This window comes from Eptatretus burgeri, chromosome 1, assembly GCF_056783735.1.
Source record: "Eptatretus burgeri isolate ZD-2024b chromosome 1, Ebu_testis_v1, whole genome shotgun sequence".
NCBI classification, from domain to species: Eukaryota; Metazoa; Chordata; class Myxini; order Myxiniformes; family Myxinidae; genus Eptatretus; species Eptatretus burgeri.
The window spans coordinates 59,034,624-59,054,462 of record NC_140961.1 but is presented as its reverse complement, the minus strand read 5'-3'; the positions used below and the strand labels follow the sequence as shown (position 1 = coordinate 59,054,462).

The following is a 19,839-nucleotide window of genomic DNA, read 5'->3' as shown; positions in this document are numbered from 1 at the left end:
ACTTTTTCTTAGCCAAGGACAGTGCAGATATTCCCTTTAAACTGTGCACAAGGAAGTATCAAATATGTTAATATCAGCCTTGCACAATTTCAAAGAACCAATTAAGCAAATAGTACATATTAAGGCATTTTCCTGGAGCCTCATAACAACTGATTGGTAGCAACTTTGCTTTGCATCAGAAAAGTTTAAGTCTGCTGCCAAGTGGAGACAAAGCAATGCACTATACTGTCCTGAGAGGAAATTGGGCTGGCTATCCCATCTTCTATCACTCGCTTGTGGATAAATTTAAATACTACAGTATCTTTTTAAATGATTAGATTCGGTGTTGTATGCTTGTCCACTGCTACTTCTGTAACGGCCTTGATTATTACCACCTTCTTGTGCAGTTGGCTGAGGAATATTTTCACCAAAGACTTTCACGAACAGGCTCGCCAGACTGAAAGGTGGCAAGAATTGGGGATTTGGCCAGGGTGCCGACACTCACTCACCGACTCTTCAAGACAAAAACACTGTAGGATATTTAATATCCACCAACAGCCAATGCTGGCAGACGGGTACTTCGGCTTAGTGTCCTTCCGATGTATGGCACACCTTGACAAATTGATGCATGCGAAACACAAAGATGACAGTTTATAACCCGGGCTGATATTAGAACTCGGGCTAAACAGCTCAAAAGCAAGTGCACATATGTCTGATCTATCCTGCAGGGCTGCAGGCTATGATATGCTTACGCCATAACTAAATTATTGCCTCCTGGTTTGTGGTATTATTTATCCCTCATCATCAGTCTCTGTTCCATCAGGTAAATGGAGAGTGAGATTTTGTAGATGGAAACTGCAGTGCAACTGAAGTCGAATTTTACCTCCGCCACCAAAGGTGGCTGGAGGTTACGTTTTTCAGCCCTGTCTGTCTGTATTGTCTGTTAGCAAGATATCTCAAAAAGTTGAATTTTGGACGAAATTTAGAAGACAGATAGGATTTGTGACAATCAATTCGATTTTGGAGAAGATCCCGATCCAGATCTAGATACGAGAATTTTTCATGTGATTCTTCGCCATTGAGAGATTGGGCAAAAGCAATATGTAGCATGAAATTTTAAAACGTTATGGTCGCATTATTACAAAACTAAGAGGATGAGTTTATGAGGTGACAAGAACAAGACGATTTGATTTTGGTTCTTTTCTTTTTTGTGTATGCAATATCAAGGCTCGAATAATAGCTAACACATAGAACGTATAACAAAGGGATCAGGAGACAAGAGGGGTGGAAGAGGGAAGCACAAAAAAGTGGGGGAACAGAAACATTATGAGATCTGTGGAATGAAGAGGGATGGGGTGGGCTACACGGGTAAAACAAGATGGACACTACAGGGACGTTCAGGAAGGAAAGCAGGGAATTTGAAGGAGGTGGGCTTTGGGTGGAGTAACGGGGGTCAAAAAGATCATGGCTTTGGATGGGGGAAGATAAGAGATGGTGGTGAACAGCAGTTTTGAAGACATGGAGGGAAGAGTGGGATTGAAGAGAGTGTGGAAGTTTGTTCCAAAGGTGCAACAAAAAAAGAGAGGAATGAAAGAGTGAAGGTGAGCAGTGATTCTTGATTTTGGTAGTTTCACCAGAAGTGGGTTGCTGGCGGACCTCGAGCACCCTGCGGTAATATATGGGGGACAAATGACAGACAGAGCAGTTGGTAGGGCGAGGCCGGAGAGAAGACATTAGAAGACAGAAAGACCACCGACCTGCCTGCAGTGAGAGAGTGAGAGACCCAAAGACTCATGCTCATCACGGGAGATACCAATGATCCTAAATGCCTTGGTTTCCACAGTGTGAAGCCGAGAAAGATGAGAGGCAGGAGCACCAGCCCAGAAGGGAGAGCAGTACTCCATCAGGCTGAGAATGAAAGCTTTATTTGTTGTCAGGAGCTCAGGTATGCAAGGGAAGGACTTTGCATGGTGGAGGATGCTCAGTCAGCAACTGGCTTTGGAGGCCAGCTTGGAAATTTAGCTTTCCCAGGAGAGAATATGGCAGATATCAAGACCCAAAATATTGAATAAAAGGACTTCTTCAAGAGGGTTGTTGAGAAGGTAGATGGGGGAGGGGGGGTTCCTGACAGTCCTTTAGGAAAGACATAGTGAGAGTGTGAGATTTGTCAGGATTAAAAGACATGTTCCAAGTGTTGGACCACCTTGTGATTTTATCCAGATCTGCAGAGAGCAAAGAAGCTGCTCCTTGCCAGTCTGAGGGATGACAGATGGTATGGCAGAGGGTGGAGTCTTCAGCAAAGAGATAAAGAGAATTTTCCAGAGAGCCAGAGATTTCAGGTCCAGATCAGGCCTATCAGTGGGCTACAAAACGTAAACTGTTATGCCTGGCAAACGTATGTGCTCTACCTCATTTGCACCTCATCTGCATCTCCTCAAATATGCACCATAAAGACCAGCCTTATTCCTCTCTCACCCCTCCTCAGTGTTTGAGCCAAGTGGGTTCGTCAATCCCGCTTGGTGAGCAAAGAGGTCAAAACCACCTCGTCTTTTTCTTGTCCTCTCTAAATCTACCCTTCCTCAGAATGACCCTGATGGTACATGTTTTGCAAGTGAGTAAATAAGATTGTTTAAGTATTAGCTCAGGTTAACCCCGCACTGTTTATTTTGCTCACTGTAACACTATTTCTTTTTCCGCACCTCACCAATCCTTGCATGCCCTACTGTTTGAATATTCCCTGTAAATAAACCCATTGCTTGCCTGCACCACATACCTTTCCTTGCACTTTCTTTTCTTTCAATAAATGTACTATTATTGTAATTGAGCCAGCTCGTAGCGTCCTTTCCTCCATTGGTCCAGCGTAGTCCACAGGTATTGTTAGACGGGAAGTTTTATCCCACTGATTGGCTCTACACATGAGCCGGTGTATACTTGGTAGCTCCATTTGGCTGCACCTGATAAGGTAAGATAAAGTAAGTATGCATCGAGAGCACAAGCCCCCCCTCGATGCTGTCAATCCACCGGAAACGGTAACACACAAAGTCGTGAGAACCATGCCAGGACTGGTGGTACCAATTCGCATTTGTGTTTGACCAGCAACCCATCGAGCTGTGGAGTTATCCGTGGCTGGTGGCCTCGGGACCATGCGTTCAGAAGGAATTCGATAGCTTTCCCTCGTGATGAACCTTGAACCCGGATCCGCAACAATATACACCCTGCGAAAATTTTAAAGCAACCGATTTTGATCCGTATACCTTTTTAGTTGTTCAGAGAATGTGTTCAGATTGTCTGACAAAAAAAAACAGACTTTGGATATCTCATTTAATGAAGTCGTGATTTTCAATATTTCTGTTCAATATTTTGCAGCTTGATAAATAAAATGTTTATCTCTCAATATGTGCTTGATTGTAGTAGTCCAATGGATGTATGTTAGATCCCAGGCAACATTGGGTACCTTTGTGGGAGGATCGAGGGAAAGTGTGGAGGTGGGAGGTGGGAGGTGGGAGAAGGGAGGAGAGAGCGGAAGGGATGGGAGTTCGGAGGGAGGGGAGATGGGGTGGGAGGAGGCAGGGGAAGGTGTGGAAGGAGAGAGCCAGATTGCCCGGCAACGCCGGGTACCTTTGCATATATATATATATATATATATATATATATATATATATATATATATATATATATATATATATATATATATATATATATATATTATTAAAAATATATTGGATATACAGGTCAAGAAAATATTCTTGAAGGTGGGCCACTTTGCCCTGGTCTCCCATACATTTCTGACTGCCTGCTGGTTGGATAAAGCAATTAACCATTAATAAAAAAGTTGGTTACTGGAAATATTCAGGTTTCTTTCAGGTTTTATTTTGATCTTGAAGAGTATTGTTTGCATGATCGCTCGTGGTTGGATATTACCCAATTGCTATCTTTTTAATACCCCGCGCACACGAAGCAAAAAGCGAAGTTCGGCAATTGGTTCGCTTTGTCTGTATGTATGTCTGTCTGTCTGTCTGTCTGTCTGTTCACAAATGTCAGTTTACCATCGATGAACAACTTAATTTCAATTGAATGTTGTATTTTTAACACGAATCGGAAAACGAACCTGTCGTATAACAGTACTTTGTCTCTGAATTTGCTCTGATCGCACATGTGCAGAGATGAGTGAGATTGTTTTTAATTTTTTTTACTCTGTCTGCCCGTCTGGCAGTCAAACAAAATTGAAAATCATTCCAAACTAGGAAACTTAGTTTTTAAGGATGTCATAAAGGACGCAATCAACAGGCACGAATAACTAATGCAAAGTGTTAAATAAGGTGGCGTGAAAAGACGCTGCATCAACGGTGGTAAACGTCGGAAAAAAGTTATTTTTTTTCTACAACCTGTAAAATCTTTATTGTATTTCAACTGAATTATATACTTAAACACTGGAGAAGGCAAATAACCTTTTTGGCACTGTCAAAACCATTCCATTCTTAGATAAAATTAGACGTACACGAGGCAGTACTTAGATAAAATATTACGGCATGTAACATCATCTTGACCAATCAAATTTGCCGCCCGCAGACCCTGCCCATGTCCTTGTTTCTCAACACTGCGTGAGGTAAGGTGTTCTATGAACTCTGCAGTTATTATTATCATTCATCTTATTCATGTTTTGAAATTAAAGCTCAGACTGACAGGTGAATGATATTTACACTGTGATGGAGTAAATAAGGTTGACGCATAAGGTAGAAACCAGGAACATGTAAGCATGCAGGTAAAGCTGACAGATTATAAATGTGTAAAATTGGGGGTAGATATGAGAGGAGAGTCGACCGGGTGTAGTGGCGTGCGCCTGTAATCCGGCGACTCGGAGGCTTGGGTTGGAGGATCGCTTGAGGACAGGAGCTCTGCACTGGGCCATGCTATGAGAGGGTGAAGGGCAGCCTGGAATCATGGCGAACCCCAATCCTTATCTCCGTGTCGTAAGAGGTGACCAGGGTTGCGTCAGGAAGGGCATCCGGCATAAAACCTGTGCCAAATCAGTATGCGGATCATAACGGATGATCCGCTGTAGCGACCCCTAACGGGAGCAGCCGAAAGACGAACAACAACAACAACAACATGAGAGGAGAGTCCGGGAAAGTAGGAAAGATAGGGAATAGGAATAGGAGGTAACAAAAGATGGCCATGGCTCACCATTTTAATGGAGTAGAGAGGAGTACATGATTAGCCTGTATATATGAAGGGCCCACAAGGTTTGCGTTGATAGCTGAGCAAGTAATAGACTGGTAAAATGACAGGGCAGGTGGAGTGAGACAAACAATGAGGTAAAGTTTTCGGCCACCAATCTGTCTGCAGTGGAAGAGGAATAGGCTTTGCACATCAGCCTCCTGTCATACTCAGGGCTTCTGGATGACACCATTTCCGGGGTCACATGGTGATATCCGGCAGCACCAGCCGGCAAACGACGTACATTCTGCTTTGCATTGCAGATGAAAGTTTTGTACACTGTTTAGAGCTGAAAGTGGTTGAGGAATGAATTAGCTCTGCAGTAGTTTCCAATGTGCCTCCCTGACCCGGATGTAGCTTGGACATGTGATCGGCCCAGGAAAGGTCATGGCAGATTGTTCGTCAAAGAAACTCCAAATAATTAACCTCTGCCAGGATTTGATTTGAGAAGTAGAGGGTTGGCCACATGGCTTTTATTTAGCTCGAGAGGGTGAGTATGGAAGCATTGAATGGCACATTCCAGGTGAGTGACCAAGTTTGTATTTTTGGTAGGTGCCAACCTCGAAGGTGTCTGGTCCTGGATTTGATTCCTAATAAACCAATAATGTAACTGAAACTTATACACATATTAACATTGTCAACATGGATAAACAGATCAGGGAACACATCGACGTACAGAAAGAATCTTCCACAATTGGTTGATTTGGACATTAAATATGTCATTATATCTATCACAAAAGTAGGTCCTCAAGTTGGTACCTTGACCAAAATCTATTGATTGTGCATTGCATTAATCAGATTTCCTCTTAAGGACCATTTTTGTCTATACTTTTAACAAGAGCTTCAGTGAAGGTCCCTGAGAAGATGAATGTATCAATGTGTGTAATAACATATTGTTGCGGGCCGGGGTCGCTGGTGAGAACGACCACGAGGTGGGGGAGGTTGCGTCGTCTCCCACCAAACTCCCCGGAATTGTAGGCCATCGCTCGGATAACTCCGCGAGCTGGCGGTTCATTTAAACGACCGTGGAACGCCAATATCTCGACTGCGTGGCATAGAGTTATTTTGTCTAGAATGTACCTAAGTAACCATGCGGTCTGGCTACGGGGGATCCACGCCCTCGGAACGCCTGGCCGAACCGGATTCACTCTACCGGCAGCGGTAAAATTACACCTACCAACTACCACTCTGCCACCTACCTTTCCGGCTCGGATGCAGTCGAGCGGGCCAGCCCAGGACGTCCCAGCTACAATTGTCTGGTTACTGGGGATAAAACCCTGCCTAAACTCAGATCCGAACCATGCTGGACCAATTCGAGAAAGGACGGAAACGAACTGGGGACATTTCTACAATTGTTTATTCACAATAAAAAGGCACAGGGAAGACTTAACGCGGATATGCAAGTCATATTTACAATGATCAAAAAAAACACTGAAAACAGGTTCTACTTATATGACGGGCCCACACACAGACACACACACAAATGAAAATAAACCCAGAGTTCTTTATTGGACCCTTGCAGCTGAGGAGAGAGACAATCTGGGGGTCAGAGTCCAGCTGGGTACCTGACCGTCAGAGGAAGGGGGTGCTCCGTGGTGTGGCACCAGACAATGGTCATTGGTTTGGTCCCCAGTCGCATGTGTGGGACTCGTGGTTTGTGGTGGAGCTCGGGTGGTGAATAGCGGGGTCCATGGAGGGGGGTCAGGGTCGCTCTTTCCTTTCCTTGTAGAGGGCCAGCAGGGATACGTTCGCCGCCTTCACGACCTTCTGCTAAACCCTCCGCTTCAAAAGAACTGCACGCTCAACAACAACCCTCAGAGTCCTATCCAAAACCTTGTCAGAAACCCATGAAAAACTTCCTCCAAGACCCTTCTTCCTCACTCGACTCTCAACCACCACAACCCTGTCAAAAACCTCAGAACAACCTTCGTAACAACCCCTGCCTCAGAGAGTGCTCGGGAATTTATGTACCTCCCTCAACGGGGCGGGGCTCGCTCAATCAGACAGGTTCCTATGGGTTAGCCCTTTCTGGGCAGGTTTCGGCCCCTGCCGGGAAACCCCACCCACTCTTCCACAAGGGTTCATACTTGTCGATCAACAGCATCAATGTTGCAAAGATCGTCGTGAAAGAGTTACAACGTTTGTGAAAGCCAAGAAACTGGAACCGCAAGATCCCGCCTCGGCACGTCAGGGTGCGAGAAGGCAGCCGGTTGGCGGTGGATCGTGACGGGGGATTGGATGGTTGTGAGATGTCATAACATAACTAAAAGAAATCACAACGTACGCCTTTGATTCTCCCACTAGAAAAAGGAAGGGGATTTGACTCCACAATACTTAACGACATAACTGATTTTTGGGACATATGTATGTTGAACGCATATGGTTTCCAGATCCGTAACAATATCAAATCAGATTTAAACTTTATCTTCTGTACCTTTTTTCATCACTATAAACATTTGCCTCTTCTTTACCATTTGACCCCCACTCAAATGCAATTACCTAATTTTTTTACTCACTTCCATATATCTTCTTACCCTCTTCTATGTCTTCCCCATCTCTATGAATTCATCCAGCTTCAATCCATACAACCTTCATCCACACCAACATCTCCTTCATAAATGTCCACCCCCTTTTCCATCTCTGTCCACCCCTTTGTTTATCACTGTCCACCCTCTTCTCTATCCATGTCCACCCAAAGCAAAAATCTTCACAATTGTTACATCTATCTGAGTTATCCCCTCTACATCCTCACCGCTTGTCCTTCTTGACCTCTATCGAGTTTATATGTCCAAAGAGTGGCTTAGTACCGATTGTACAACAAAATAAACATTCAAAAGGCAAGTAGAGAAGGATTTATGAGTGCAAAGGCTTACATTTACTGAAAGGCCAAAGTCTTTGAGCGAACAATGAACTAAACAACACAGTACATGGAATCATATTAAGCTGGGAGTCAAACATCATGAGGCAAGTGTTCAGATGAGAACAAAACAAAACAAACAAAAAAAACGCTGAAAAGACAAAGAACAAGAAAAAGAAGAAATACATCTGGTAACTACAAACTCACATGCCCATTGTTACAACAAGACATTTTGCACTTACATTAAAGATATGACGAACACAGTGACTGCAGTATTGTAAAAACATCAACAGCAATCGCTGTTGGATTTGGCCTTTGCCACAGGCCATCGACATTATTCCAGGCAGTATAAGCACGTTCTCCCTGAACTATCCAGAACTAAGGCTCGTACCCTGAGGCGGATTCTGGGGATAAGGAATTCTGCTTATCTCAACGAAGCCAAGTTGGAAATTGCTTTCAGGTGAGTAGAATGCTGAGATGCATTTTCCCTCAAGGCCCCTTCAGGCTAAATCTGCTGCAGCACAATTTGCAGGGTCCTCTGCTTCTTTTATCCAAAACACACACACACACACACACAAACACACTCACACAATTTAGAAATTTGAATCTGATGTTTGGGTATGGATAAAGTGAAAACGTGAGCGGCGTTGCCTGTTGCAACATTCACGTTGTCTTGTATTTCCTCAAATCACCATGCAAACTGAATGGATTACAAAGTGCATTCTGGTGCGGTGCACAGAGGGGAAAATTCAGGAGCACATCATATTTTCAAAAGGGATATCCTCCCTTGCAAACCCACCTACAATCACTTATTGAGGCCAACAGCGATTCCATAGCATCGATCAGAAAAGTTAATGTTTGCTGAAATCCAAAACAAATCCTAATTTCTGAATACGAGCACGTCGAGTTGACAACACAGTTTCAATAAAACTTTTTGATCGCGACCTCTCTTGAATACTCAGCTTAGGTGACATATAGCGAGATCCCACCGAATGTAAGCTCTTCCATACAGATCCTCTTAGACCCCAATTTCTTTGCTTTTTCAGTTGTTTTAAGCTTACTTTGTGCTGTATACCACTCATTACCCCATACACGCAAAACAAAAAAGGGGTTAAGCAATTGGTTCCCTTTGTCTGTCGGTCTGTCTGTCTGTCTACAGGCGTCGAGGAACAACTTCATTTCCCGATTTGTGTTCTTCAGTGTCCAAAATATAACATTTAATTGAAATGAACCTGCAGTTTTAGTAGCTCTTTGGTTATATGGGATCTTGCACCGTGCATACATGTTCACAGAGTGAGGTTAAACAATCGTTTTACTCTGTTTGCCTGTGGCACTCAAACAAAATTGAAAATCATTCCAAACAGGAATCTTACTGTTTTTATGGCCTTCATAAATGACACAAAGAGCATGCATAGAGAACTAATTTAAAGTGTTAAATAAGGTGTCTTGAAAAATGGTCCATCAATGAAGGCAAAATTCTGAAAATAAAATTTAAAAAAAGTTTTTGCTTTTCTTTCTACAGCCTTTAAAACTTTTATTTTATTGGAATTAAATTACATACTTGACACAGTAGAACACAAATCGCCTTCTTGGCACTTTCAAAACCCTTCCGTTTAGCAGTAGCCCTACTTGGACAAAATGTCATACCATTTTACGCCATCTCGACCAATCAAATGTGCCGCTCGCTCACTCAGCATTGGGGAATATCGAGATTCAGACAAAATAGCGGCTCGTAGGAAATATAGATTGTGCTCTGAAACGCCAAGCAAGAGTTGAAAGGACCCTTCCCATGTCATTTTTCTCAAGACTGCGGGGTAAGGTGTTCTATGACCTCTCTAGTTTTTATTATTTTATGCTCACCATTAAAATGTTTTTTTTTCTTGCATGTAAGTAACTAAAGTGAGCAGGCACTGCTCAAAATAACAATGTCAACAATCTATAATATTAAAGGAGCTCGTCTCGGCATGCCTGCTTGCGTGCGTCCGTCCGTCAACAATTGTCCTATCATGGATACCACTACGGCAGCTCATGAGCAGCATAGTGATACACATGTACGTTCACACAGCACATAACGTGCTGCACATATACACATGAGGAGAGTTTGTTTCCTGACATGGCCCATGACTTGTACATACCCCAGACAGTTTGATCAAAAGAAGGAAATGAGAAGGAGGGGGAGGGCGAGTTTTTTTTTATTATTATTTTGATCTTCCTCATGGTGTGTTTTTGTATACTCTTCGGAATTCAGCATCTTAAAAGGCTGTGATGAATATCCCATAAGCACTCTCCCCCTCCTCACTCCCCGAGTGTATAGCTAGGCCGGTATCTATAGACCACCTAATTATATTTTCCATTGAGAACAACCATTTTTTTTTTTTTACCAATTACGCAAAGATTGGTATTCCCATCAGCGATGCGACGGGTCTTACGTTCTCGTGATGATGATACGTCCAAACTGAAATGGGTATGTGGCTTGGAATAATTCAATCAATCAATCAATCAATCAAATGAACTTTTGTTTTAACAGAACAGTTGCTGAAACAGTTGCTGAACAAAGTTTATGCTGGGTCGTTTACCATTGCCTTTGAGCAATCAGTCAGGGCAGAAATTAGTAATTTGCCCATGGTGCCGGCGATAACTCGCCGACTGATTCTGAAAGACACCTTGGGATCTTTAACGTCCACCAACAATACAAATCGGGACGTGCTGGCAGACGGGTCCTCCGGCTTAACGTTCTTCCAAATGACGGCGCACACGCCGATGCATCTCCCTGCATGCGAAACACCAAGATGACAGTTTATAGCTCGGTCGATTCAAACCTCCCAGCATACCTCAATACCACTCAGCATACCTCCGAGTGTGCCTACCTCTAAGGTATCTTCCAGCCATTTTTTAAATCACTGCTCCCTTGTAAAATATCTCAAGTCAAATTCCATTCACCTTAAACTCAGGCTTACCAAGATCTAGACTTACCAGGCTTAAACTTACCAAGATCTAGAGGTTACAAGCAGCACTAGTGTAACAAACAATAAACAATCTTGAAATCCAAAGTTATATGAAACTTCAGGGTTTATTCTTGTAAGAACAAAACACAAATATAAACTTTTTAAAAGCAGAGTCGTAGGTGGAAAAACAAAAAAACAAAATAAAACATTACAAGGGAAAGAAACAGGAAATATGTCAATCTTCTTCTTTCATATGACAGCAACAGTGGAGAGCAACAAATTGAAATCGGATATCAAACTTAGATGATCATTTGAAGGGTTGAGGAGCATCGTGAATGCTCTTTATACTTGCACTCGAACGACCTAGATTCTAGATCGACACTCTACGAGTAGTCTGATGTGTTGTACGGTCTCACTGGATGCTCCGCACTCGCACATCGGACACCCTTTGTAGAAAATGTGACCACATCTTCACATCTTCAATGGAGAGTGCGGATTGTGTTTAAGGAAGAACAGATCTTCCTTTAGAGCTCAAATTCTTGGTTGTGGTGTGTGGTTGGGTGGCTGATGAGGGATTTCCGTGGCACAATGGCATTTTGACAATGACCAGAATATGTCAATAAGTACAAGCTATGGTCCAGGAATGTAAGGAATGGAGAATCTGACAGTAAAATGGACACTAATAGCTCATGCCTGCATGTCTTATTAAAGAATTCAGACGAAGATGCGAACAGTCCAGACAGGGAGATCCACAGCAATTTTAAAGGATTATGCACTCCTGAAGGTTACCGCCAAGTTTAACGGAAATTATAGTTATCATTGGCGATGAATCAAACTTTGCAGAACGACACGGATTTGGTTCAGGACAAGTCTGAAGACGACGATGGTTCACGAGCGGTATTTGACGATGTAGATTGTTTCAGAAGTGAAGGATGAGACAATGTGATAATTTTTGACCAAGTTATAAAAATTATCAACATGATGTGGTACGAGTGATGGGTTATTAGCTGCGAAATGTCGAAAACCCGGTTTTGTCAACAACTTTCAAAATTTGACCTTTGCGTAACCTTTAAAGGTCACAAAGCAATGTTGTAGACATTAAAATAAGGAAACAGGATACGTGCTATAGCTTATTGGAGTTAGTTCGTGGAAGAAGGTCGAAAACCCGGTTCGATTCCCACAACTTTGAGATTTTGACCTTTGTGGCCTTTAAAGGTCAAAGGTCAAGGATTATGACCTTTGGTGCAAAACTTCCTCTGGAACATTCCAGGAACAACATAACGTCATATTAGCTATATGGTATTTCGCACTCCTCGGATTATCCATACTTTGATGAAATCAGCGTAGCTCTCAATGGGCGTAGCACGCCCTCATCCAGGAAAACGCAACGAGACATCGATATCGAACACATAACCAAGTTTCATCAAGATCGGATCAAAGTCCACGGAGTTATGCTCTGGACAGACAGACACACAGACATAACGAATATAGTGGTCACTCTGGCTGTTGCTCGTGAACCAATATACTACTTTCAAAATTGGGAACTCGCCTTGCCGACCGACGATGGAAAAAGATGTGTCAACGTACAACAGCCTGTAAAACAACCTGCGTCACCATTCTCGATTTGTCCGTGGTAGTCAACACGAACAATGATTATTTTGTTGCCCCCCGAAGCCAGAATACATGATCTCGTAGCACTGGGTGAGAGTGGTAGTTATAACAGTAATGATAATATCACCACTCTTTAAATTGGGTCTTATACCAGGCAGACTGGAGCGGAATTTAAACAGCGATGCAAAACAAGGGTTTTAAAGATGCCAATGTGTTATAAATACACACAAAACGGTGTGCACTTCCTGCAGTTGGGGGTTATTCAACATTACAAATGTGGGGTGGGGGGGGAGCCTGGTGTTGGATTAACAGTTAAAATGGCTGGCTTAAGTTCATCTAGGGTCTTCAGTTTGAGCCCCTGTCGCCGTTGAATTAACACCAGGTAGGGTTGACTCAGCCCGTCATCCTTCCGAGGTCGGCAAAATGAGCACCAGTGTACTGAAAATAGAGGGAGCATTACATCAGCAGCACAACCACCCCCCCCCGCCCCCCGAGAGAATGATGCAACCAGCAGTGAGGCTTCCCAAGACAGCGAGCTGGCATAATTCGCTAATACAGCACCATACAAGGAGTTTATGTCCACTCTGAGCAGCCAGCCATTAGAGTGCCTGTCTCCCAGGCAGTAAGCCTGTGTGTTGTGAAACGCTCGAGTGGACAGCTTGTCCTTCAGTCGTTCACTCAGCACTCATGAAACCAGCAAAAAAGGGCACTTACGTCGCCAGTCTCACAAGCGCAGCAGCAACGACATCGGGCACCTCAACACCGACTGCTGCTGCTGCTGCTGCTGAGCATCCGATGAACGGTTTAAAAAGTAATACAATCTCCTCAGGAAAAAAAAAAAAACAATAATAATAATAAAAAAGCAGATTTCATTGGCGTGTTTACCACAGATGTAAACTCGGTGAGAGTTTTTAGAAGTGTTTGTTCGTTTTCGTCATTGGTTCAGGCCACGGGCCCGTGATAGTACGACCAGGACTGTGACGTCTCGTTGCGAACTTGTTGCGGCAGGGGGATAACGGTGATGGCGGAGGTCATCGAATGGGGCGGGGCGTGGGAAGAAGAGGAGCGGGGCGTGGGAAGAAGAGGGGCGGGGCGTGGGTCGAGAGAGGGACGTGGGTCGGGAAAGGGGCGGGGCGAGAGGGACGTGGGTCGGGAAAGGGGCGGGGCGTGGGTCGGGAAAGGGGCGGGGCGAGAGAGAAGAGCGGAAAAAGCGTTCACTCCCCTTGCCCTGTCATGCGCCGCAATACAAGGATCGGCCCGCCGACCGTCGTGTACACAAAGCAAACTTATATTAAGCAGCGACAGCTTGTAGTTTCAAAGCTGTTTCGGGCATCATTTATACATTGGTTGCTTCATTCCTCTCAAGAGAAACTTTTTGCGTGAAGTTCGAAAAGAAAATGTCACAACTCTCCTCAGAACAGGTTTTCTTTTCTTTTACAAGCGAACCGACACTTTGTGACCTTTTTTTTCTCTCCTTAAAATAACATATCTTTACGTCTTGTTCGGAGCACGGGGTAGTGACGGTGATTTCAGATGTACACACACACAGGGGATCCTGAAATTGAGCTGCGGAAGTCAAAGGGAACGACGCGGGCTGCACGCTGTGGTGAAACGGACGAGGTGAGGAGGAGGAGGAGGAGGAGGAGGGAGCGTCGGGGGATTTTGAGCTGATGAAGAAGAAGAGCGTCCCTCCAGCACGAGGCCTCAGGCCCCCTTCGCTGGAGGGTCGCATCCTCAGGGCGGAAGGCGCCGACCGCCGAGCCCACGATGCCCATTCGGCCATTAATGATTCACGGGGGTTAGGTGGAGTAAACACCGAGAGCAGGCGATGATGGCAGCACCCGAACAACAACAAAGGTTGCGGAGGAGACGCTGAGACCGCGTGCGGCCTTTATTGGATTACAGCGGTCGCATCGCATCCGTGCACCGTCGGCCCCTGATCGAGCATTAAAAAGCCGATCGTGTTACGCTGCGATCTTTATAGCGATCATACCGGTGTAGGGTGCGCGACATTGCCGTCTGCGCGGAGCGGCGAACGGGCTCACCTGGCACGTTTGTGTCCACTGCGAGTTCCTCTTGGCCACCGTCTCGCCATTCACCTGGCCCTGCTGCTGTCTCGCCGCCACCTCCTCCTCTTCCCCCTCCTCCTCCCCGCGGACCAAGGCCGCGGCCGCCGCTTCTGACTCTGTGCGCATCCGTTTGCTTTCAGGTTGCGATTCTTCGAGGCTGTCCCGACGTGGCCTGCCCCCGCGTCCGCGTTGCCTGGACGCTTCGTCGGTGCCGGGAACCTCCGCCATGCCGCACGACGCGTCCGCTTATGCTCGCAGTGAACAAACGCGCTCACACGGTTCGAGCCCGGAGGCGGTGAACGCTGGGAGAGAGCGGGAGAGACGCGGGGGCGGGGGCGGGAAGAGAGGATGATAGAACGGGAGAGAGAAAGAGCGAAGAGTGTGTCCCTCCGCTGGGTGCTGCTCGGCTCGCCGCGCCCTGCCTTCACGGGCTCTGGTCGCTGCGTATGCAAGGGTGGGAGGGGGGCTTGTCCTTTCACTACCACCCTTACAACCCAAAACCCTGAACCCCCTTAAGTCCGGCCCCACCAGATGTGCGCGGAGCAGTGGGCCGAGGCTTCGGCCAGTCGAGGTGGAGAAACAATCCTGTGCATTTTTCCCTCATCCCGTCCTCCTCCTCCTCCTCCTCCTCCTCCTCCTCCTCCTCCTAAAGAATGATGACGATCCCTACCCCGGGAGCGATTATCTCTACCGGGTCTTGGATCAACAGACCCTTGTGTTGTTTATACACAAAACTTATCAACCCGCCTTTTCAAGCGGCTCCTTCGGCCTGTGAGGCGAGATACTCCATTCCCGCAAACTGTTGGTGTTCCTCATTTACCAATTCATTCTGATCTTTTCTTTAGGGCTGGTTGGGGGGCAGGGGGGGTGGACCTGGCTCGTTCCTGGCTCGTTCCTGGCAGGAAAACGTGACACATCCGGCCATTGTGTCCGCACTGTTCGGTGGGTCACGGGTGCTTAGCTTGGTGGAGGGACTTTGTTAAACGGCTTGGCACAGAAAAACTTCCACGGAGCAAAACTTATTTTCAATTGAAGATCATCACATTATCGGAGCCATTACTCGGTGTATGCGCACGTCCTTCGGCCATGACCCTTCTGCCCCGACTACTCACATGACAGAGACCGAGCTGGAAGAGATCCACTTGGTGGCTATATAGCACCAATCAAAATTGATTGCACACATCTGGTGTAGAAACACGTCTTTCTAATTAATGAAATGGTATCCACCCACATTTTTAAGAGTACTTAATAAACAAATCTGCCAAACATTCGTGGTTGATGAGCGTTCCACCTCGTGAGAGTATGTTCAATTGATAAATCTGATGTACTTTTCTTATCAGAGCCATCTGACCACAGCCCCACATGCTGACTGGTGATTAGCAAAACAGAGACAATGCATCACAAGACACAGGTCGTGCAGCATTTGCTGTTATGGAACTCAACCTGTACGTTGCTGCCTCATCAGGTTACGGGTTTGATATGTACACAGTGACCTGCAAAAGTATTCACACCCCCGCCCAACCACCTCCTAAGTTTTTATATTTTATTTGATGCCACCTCAGCTTATTTCATGATGCCTTCAAATGAAACAACATATATAGTTTTCACAAACAACTCCAAAGTGATAAGGCAACAAATGCAGATAAAATGTGAATAAGTTCGATTAACAGAGAAAATCAGATATTTCTCAGTTGCATGTCTTCAAACCCTTTGCCTAATTAACCCGAAATCAATTCAGGAGTAAATTATTTGTTTGAAAACTTACAAAATAAAGGTAATAGGTTTCACCTGTATGTAATCGGTGGTTTAATTTAAAAATTAATCTCACAGACTTATTTAAGGAGTTTTAAGGTGCAACTCACTTGATCATCCAACAAGGCAAGCATGAAGACCAAGGAGCTTTCCAAAGAAGTCAAACATAAAGTGATGGAGAAGCAATGTTCAGGAGAGGGTTATAAGAAGATTTCAGACATTTAATCTCTCTTTAAGTATGGTGAAATCTATAATTGAGAAGTGGAAGACATGTCATACCACCCATACTATACCCAGACCAAGCAAAACACTGCACATCACCAAGTCAGCACCATCCCGACGGTCAAACATGGTGGTGGCAGCATCATGTCATGAAGCTGCTTTTCATCAGCCGGGACTGACAAGCTTGTCAGGATAGAAGGGACAATGGATGGTGCAAAGTACAGGAGAATCCTTGATGAAACCTGCTCAAGTCAGCCATGAATCTGAAACTGGGTAGGAGATTCACATTTCAGCAGGACAATGATCCGAAGCACAAAGCTGAAGCCACACTGGAGTGGCTAAATAAGAATAAAATAAATGTGTCCCAGTCAAAGTCCTGACTGAATACAACTGAACATTTATGGTGCGACATGAAGATTGCAGTCCAGACAATCCCCATCAAACTTGCAGAACGAGAGCAATTTTAACAAGAATAATGGATAAAGATTTCACCATCTCACTGTGCAAATCTGGGAGAGACCTACCCAAAAATACTCGTAGCAGTCATTGCTGCAAAAGGTTCTTCCACCAAAAACTGACCTCAGGGAATGAATACTTTTACAACCAATGAATTTTGATTTGTACATGTTTTTGTGGTATTCCAGACATGTAACCTCCTACAACTATAACAGTGTTTCGGTTGATCTCTTCAATATGAATAAAAAGGTTCATTTTGAAAAATTGTTTCTGCATCATTTGCAATTCATCTCAATGTGGCATTATTGGATTGAGGTGAATACTTTTATCGGCCACTATATATATATATATATATATATATATATATATATATATATATATATATATATATATATATATATATATATATATATATATATATATATATAATGTGGCGAATGGGCATACACCCAATCGACTACACCCAGGTGGCTGGGATTATATAAATGATTGACCCCTCCCACACTCCTCTCGCTGAAGAAGCTGCATAATGCAGCCCAAGAAGACTTTCTCAAGGTAAGTGCGATGCTGTTTCGAACCCTTCCCAGACTTCCTCAACAACTATAAAGACGTCGCACATAGTACACATGAGAATCCCTATGCTATACATTCCCTCAGCTACCGGAACGGTTTCATCACGTATTGGCAAGTGTCGTCAATTGGGTGAGAGCTGATTGGCCATTCCCTCCATTTACAGGTGAGAGATGTGGGTGGGTCTTTATTTATTTATTTATTGACTGCTTTTGACGTTTGCACATGGTACATGCTTGTAAGCCTCATTGATATGCATTGCTGTCGACGCTATCGCTGATGACTCGCCAATAAGTGATGAAGCTGGTCTGGTAGCTGAGTGGTTGTATAGCATTGGGATTCTCATGTATGTACTATGTGTGAACGTCTTTATAGTTGTTGGGGAACTCTGGGAAGGGTTCAAAAGAGCATAGCGCTTATCTTGTGCAAGTCTTCTTGGGTTGCTTTACGCAGCTTATTCGGCTGGAAGAGTTGTGGGAAGTCAAATATATATATATATATATATATATATATATATATATATATATATATATATATATATATATATATATATATATATATATACATTCAGCATGATAGTCCTGGGCACATGAGAGATTATTCAGGATGTGCTGACCAATAGCAGAATCACTTTGAGCAGGCATTCTTGTTGGGTTCCGACATGTACGGGATGGTAGTGTACGACCAGTCTCGAAGTTGTTCCGAATTGCCAATGGAATGTGCTGCTTGATCCGATCCTCCAGTCAGAGTGATGTGCGACCTACGTTCCTGGCATCACACCGGCACTGAAACCCTAATGTGCCCAGAACTAGCACACTGAACGGTTACAGATTATGGAACGTGCGCGTACTGAAGCACATTTACGTGTTCTTGAAACCACATTTATACACATACGAGCTCCTGTTCTTTGCAGCAACAACAAAAAAAAAGAGTACATGCAAACACTGCATCTGTTCTGACCTGAATCCATAACAAATGGTAGGTCACGGGTTCCCTCGGTCCCTCAAGGCCATGATGTGTATTTTTGAGGGCTGGAGGTTGGTGGCAAGAATGGCCGCGAGGTGGGGGAAGATACATTGTCTCCCACCAGACTTCCCAGAATTGTAGGCAGTTGCTCCAGATAATTCCGTGAGGCAGCGGGTTGCTTAACTGACCGTGGCCACCAATATCTCAACCGCGTCGCGTAGGGTCTTTGTCTTGAACCAATTTACCTAATCAACTACATGATTTCGACTACCGGGGAACCACGCCCTCGGCACGTCTTGCTCGAATCGGGTCACTCTACCGACTACCAACTCCGGTTCGGGTGCAGTCGAGCGGAACTGCCAAAGCCGTACCGGCTAGGATGAACTGATTATCGGGTATAAAGACCCGGCTAAAACTCAAATCTGAACTATGCTGGACCCATGAAAGAAAGGACGGAAACAAACTGGGAACATTTCTAATAATGGTAATATATTTACAATAAAGAAGACACAGAGCAAGACTTATACAAACAAGAATTTACAATGTTCAAAATCACTTACACAGTTTCTACTTGCAAGACAGGCCCACACACTCAGATGATTTATTAAAAGACCCCAGCAGCCAGAGAGGGAGAGAGGAGCTGGGGGTCACAGTTCGCTTGTAGGCCATCAGCCGTAAGCTGTATCGTGCAATTTCGTTAAACTCATCGGGGGGGGGGGAGGGGGGGGGTTAGACAAAACCTTGATAATATGATAGTATATATCCAAATACATACGTATCCAAAAGTTCTCCACTCAAATAGCTGCAGTTATTGTGTATTTTCATCTTTAAAATCGATGAATTCCCTGCGCTCTCTCATTTGAATTTTCTCCACTGGGATCACGTGTGGGCCATGTTACACCTCGACAGCCAATAGATCGGCTGACATCGTATGCAAATTACATTCGATTGCGTACCTACCAACCGTACCGATTCACGCAGTAGCCTACCGATTTTCTATAGCTCCCAACGCACACCGATTTTATTAGTCAGACATACCGCATTTGGAAATTGTTATTGGAAAAAAATAAATAGTTGTGTTTTTTCAGTTTTGCGTTCGTTTCTCACTGCCAAGATCTATATTACACGCGGCTGCTTCTGCATTCTACAAAACTCATGCCTGACCTTGATTTCTCATCTCGTCAGCGATTGGTTA

General features: G+C 44.5%; 1 protein-coding gene across 9 annotated transcripts in view; it reads right to left on the bottom strand.

Annotated features, from left to right (window-relative positions):
• LOC147034570 (RNA binding protein fox-1 homolog 3-like) overlaps positions 1 to 15,291 on the bottom strand; it is a 725,225-nt gene extending 709,934 nt beyond the window's left edge. For 2 of the 9 annotated variants that reach the window (XM_085885455.1, XM_085885482.1), the window contains exon 1: positions 14,655 to 15,273. In XM_085885455.1, coding sequence (XP_085741581.1) covers positions 14,655 to 14,906 — 252 coding nt within the window. In that variant the 5' untranslated portion in view covers positions 14,907 to 15,273. Of the gene's footprint in view, positions 1 to 14,654 lie in introns of all 9 variants that reach the window. The other 7 variants (XM_085885444.1, XM_085885464.1, XM_085885427.1 and 4 more) reach the window with 6 other exon arrangements.
• Positions 15,292 to 19,839: the final 4,548 nt, after the last annotated feature.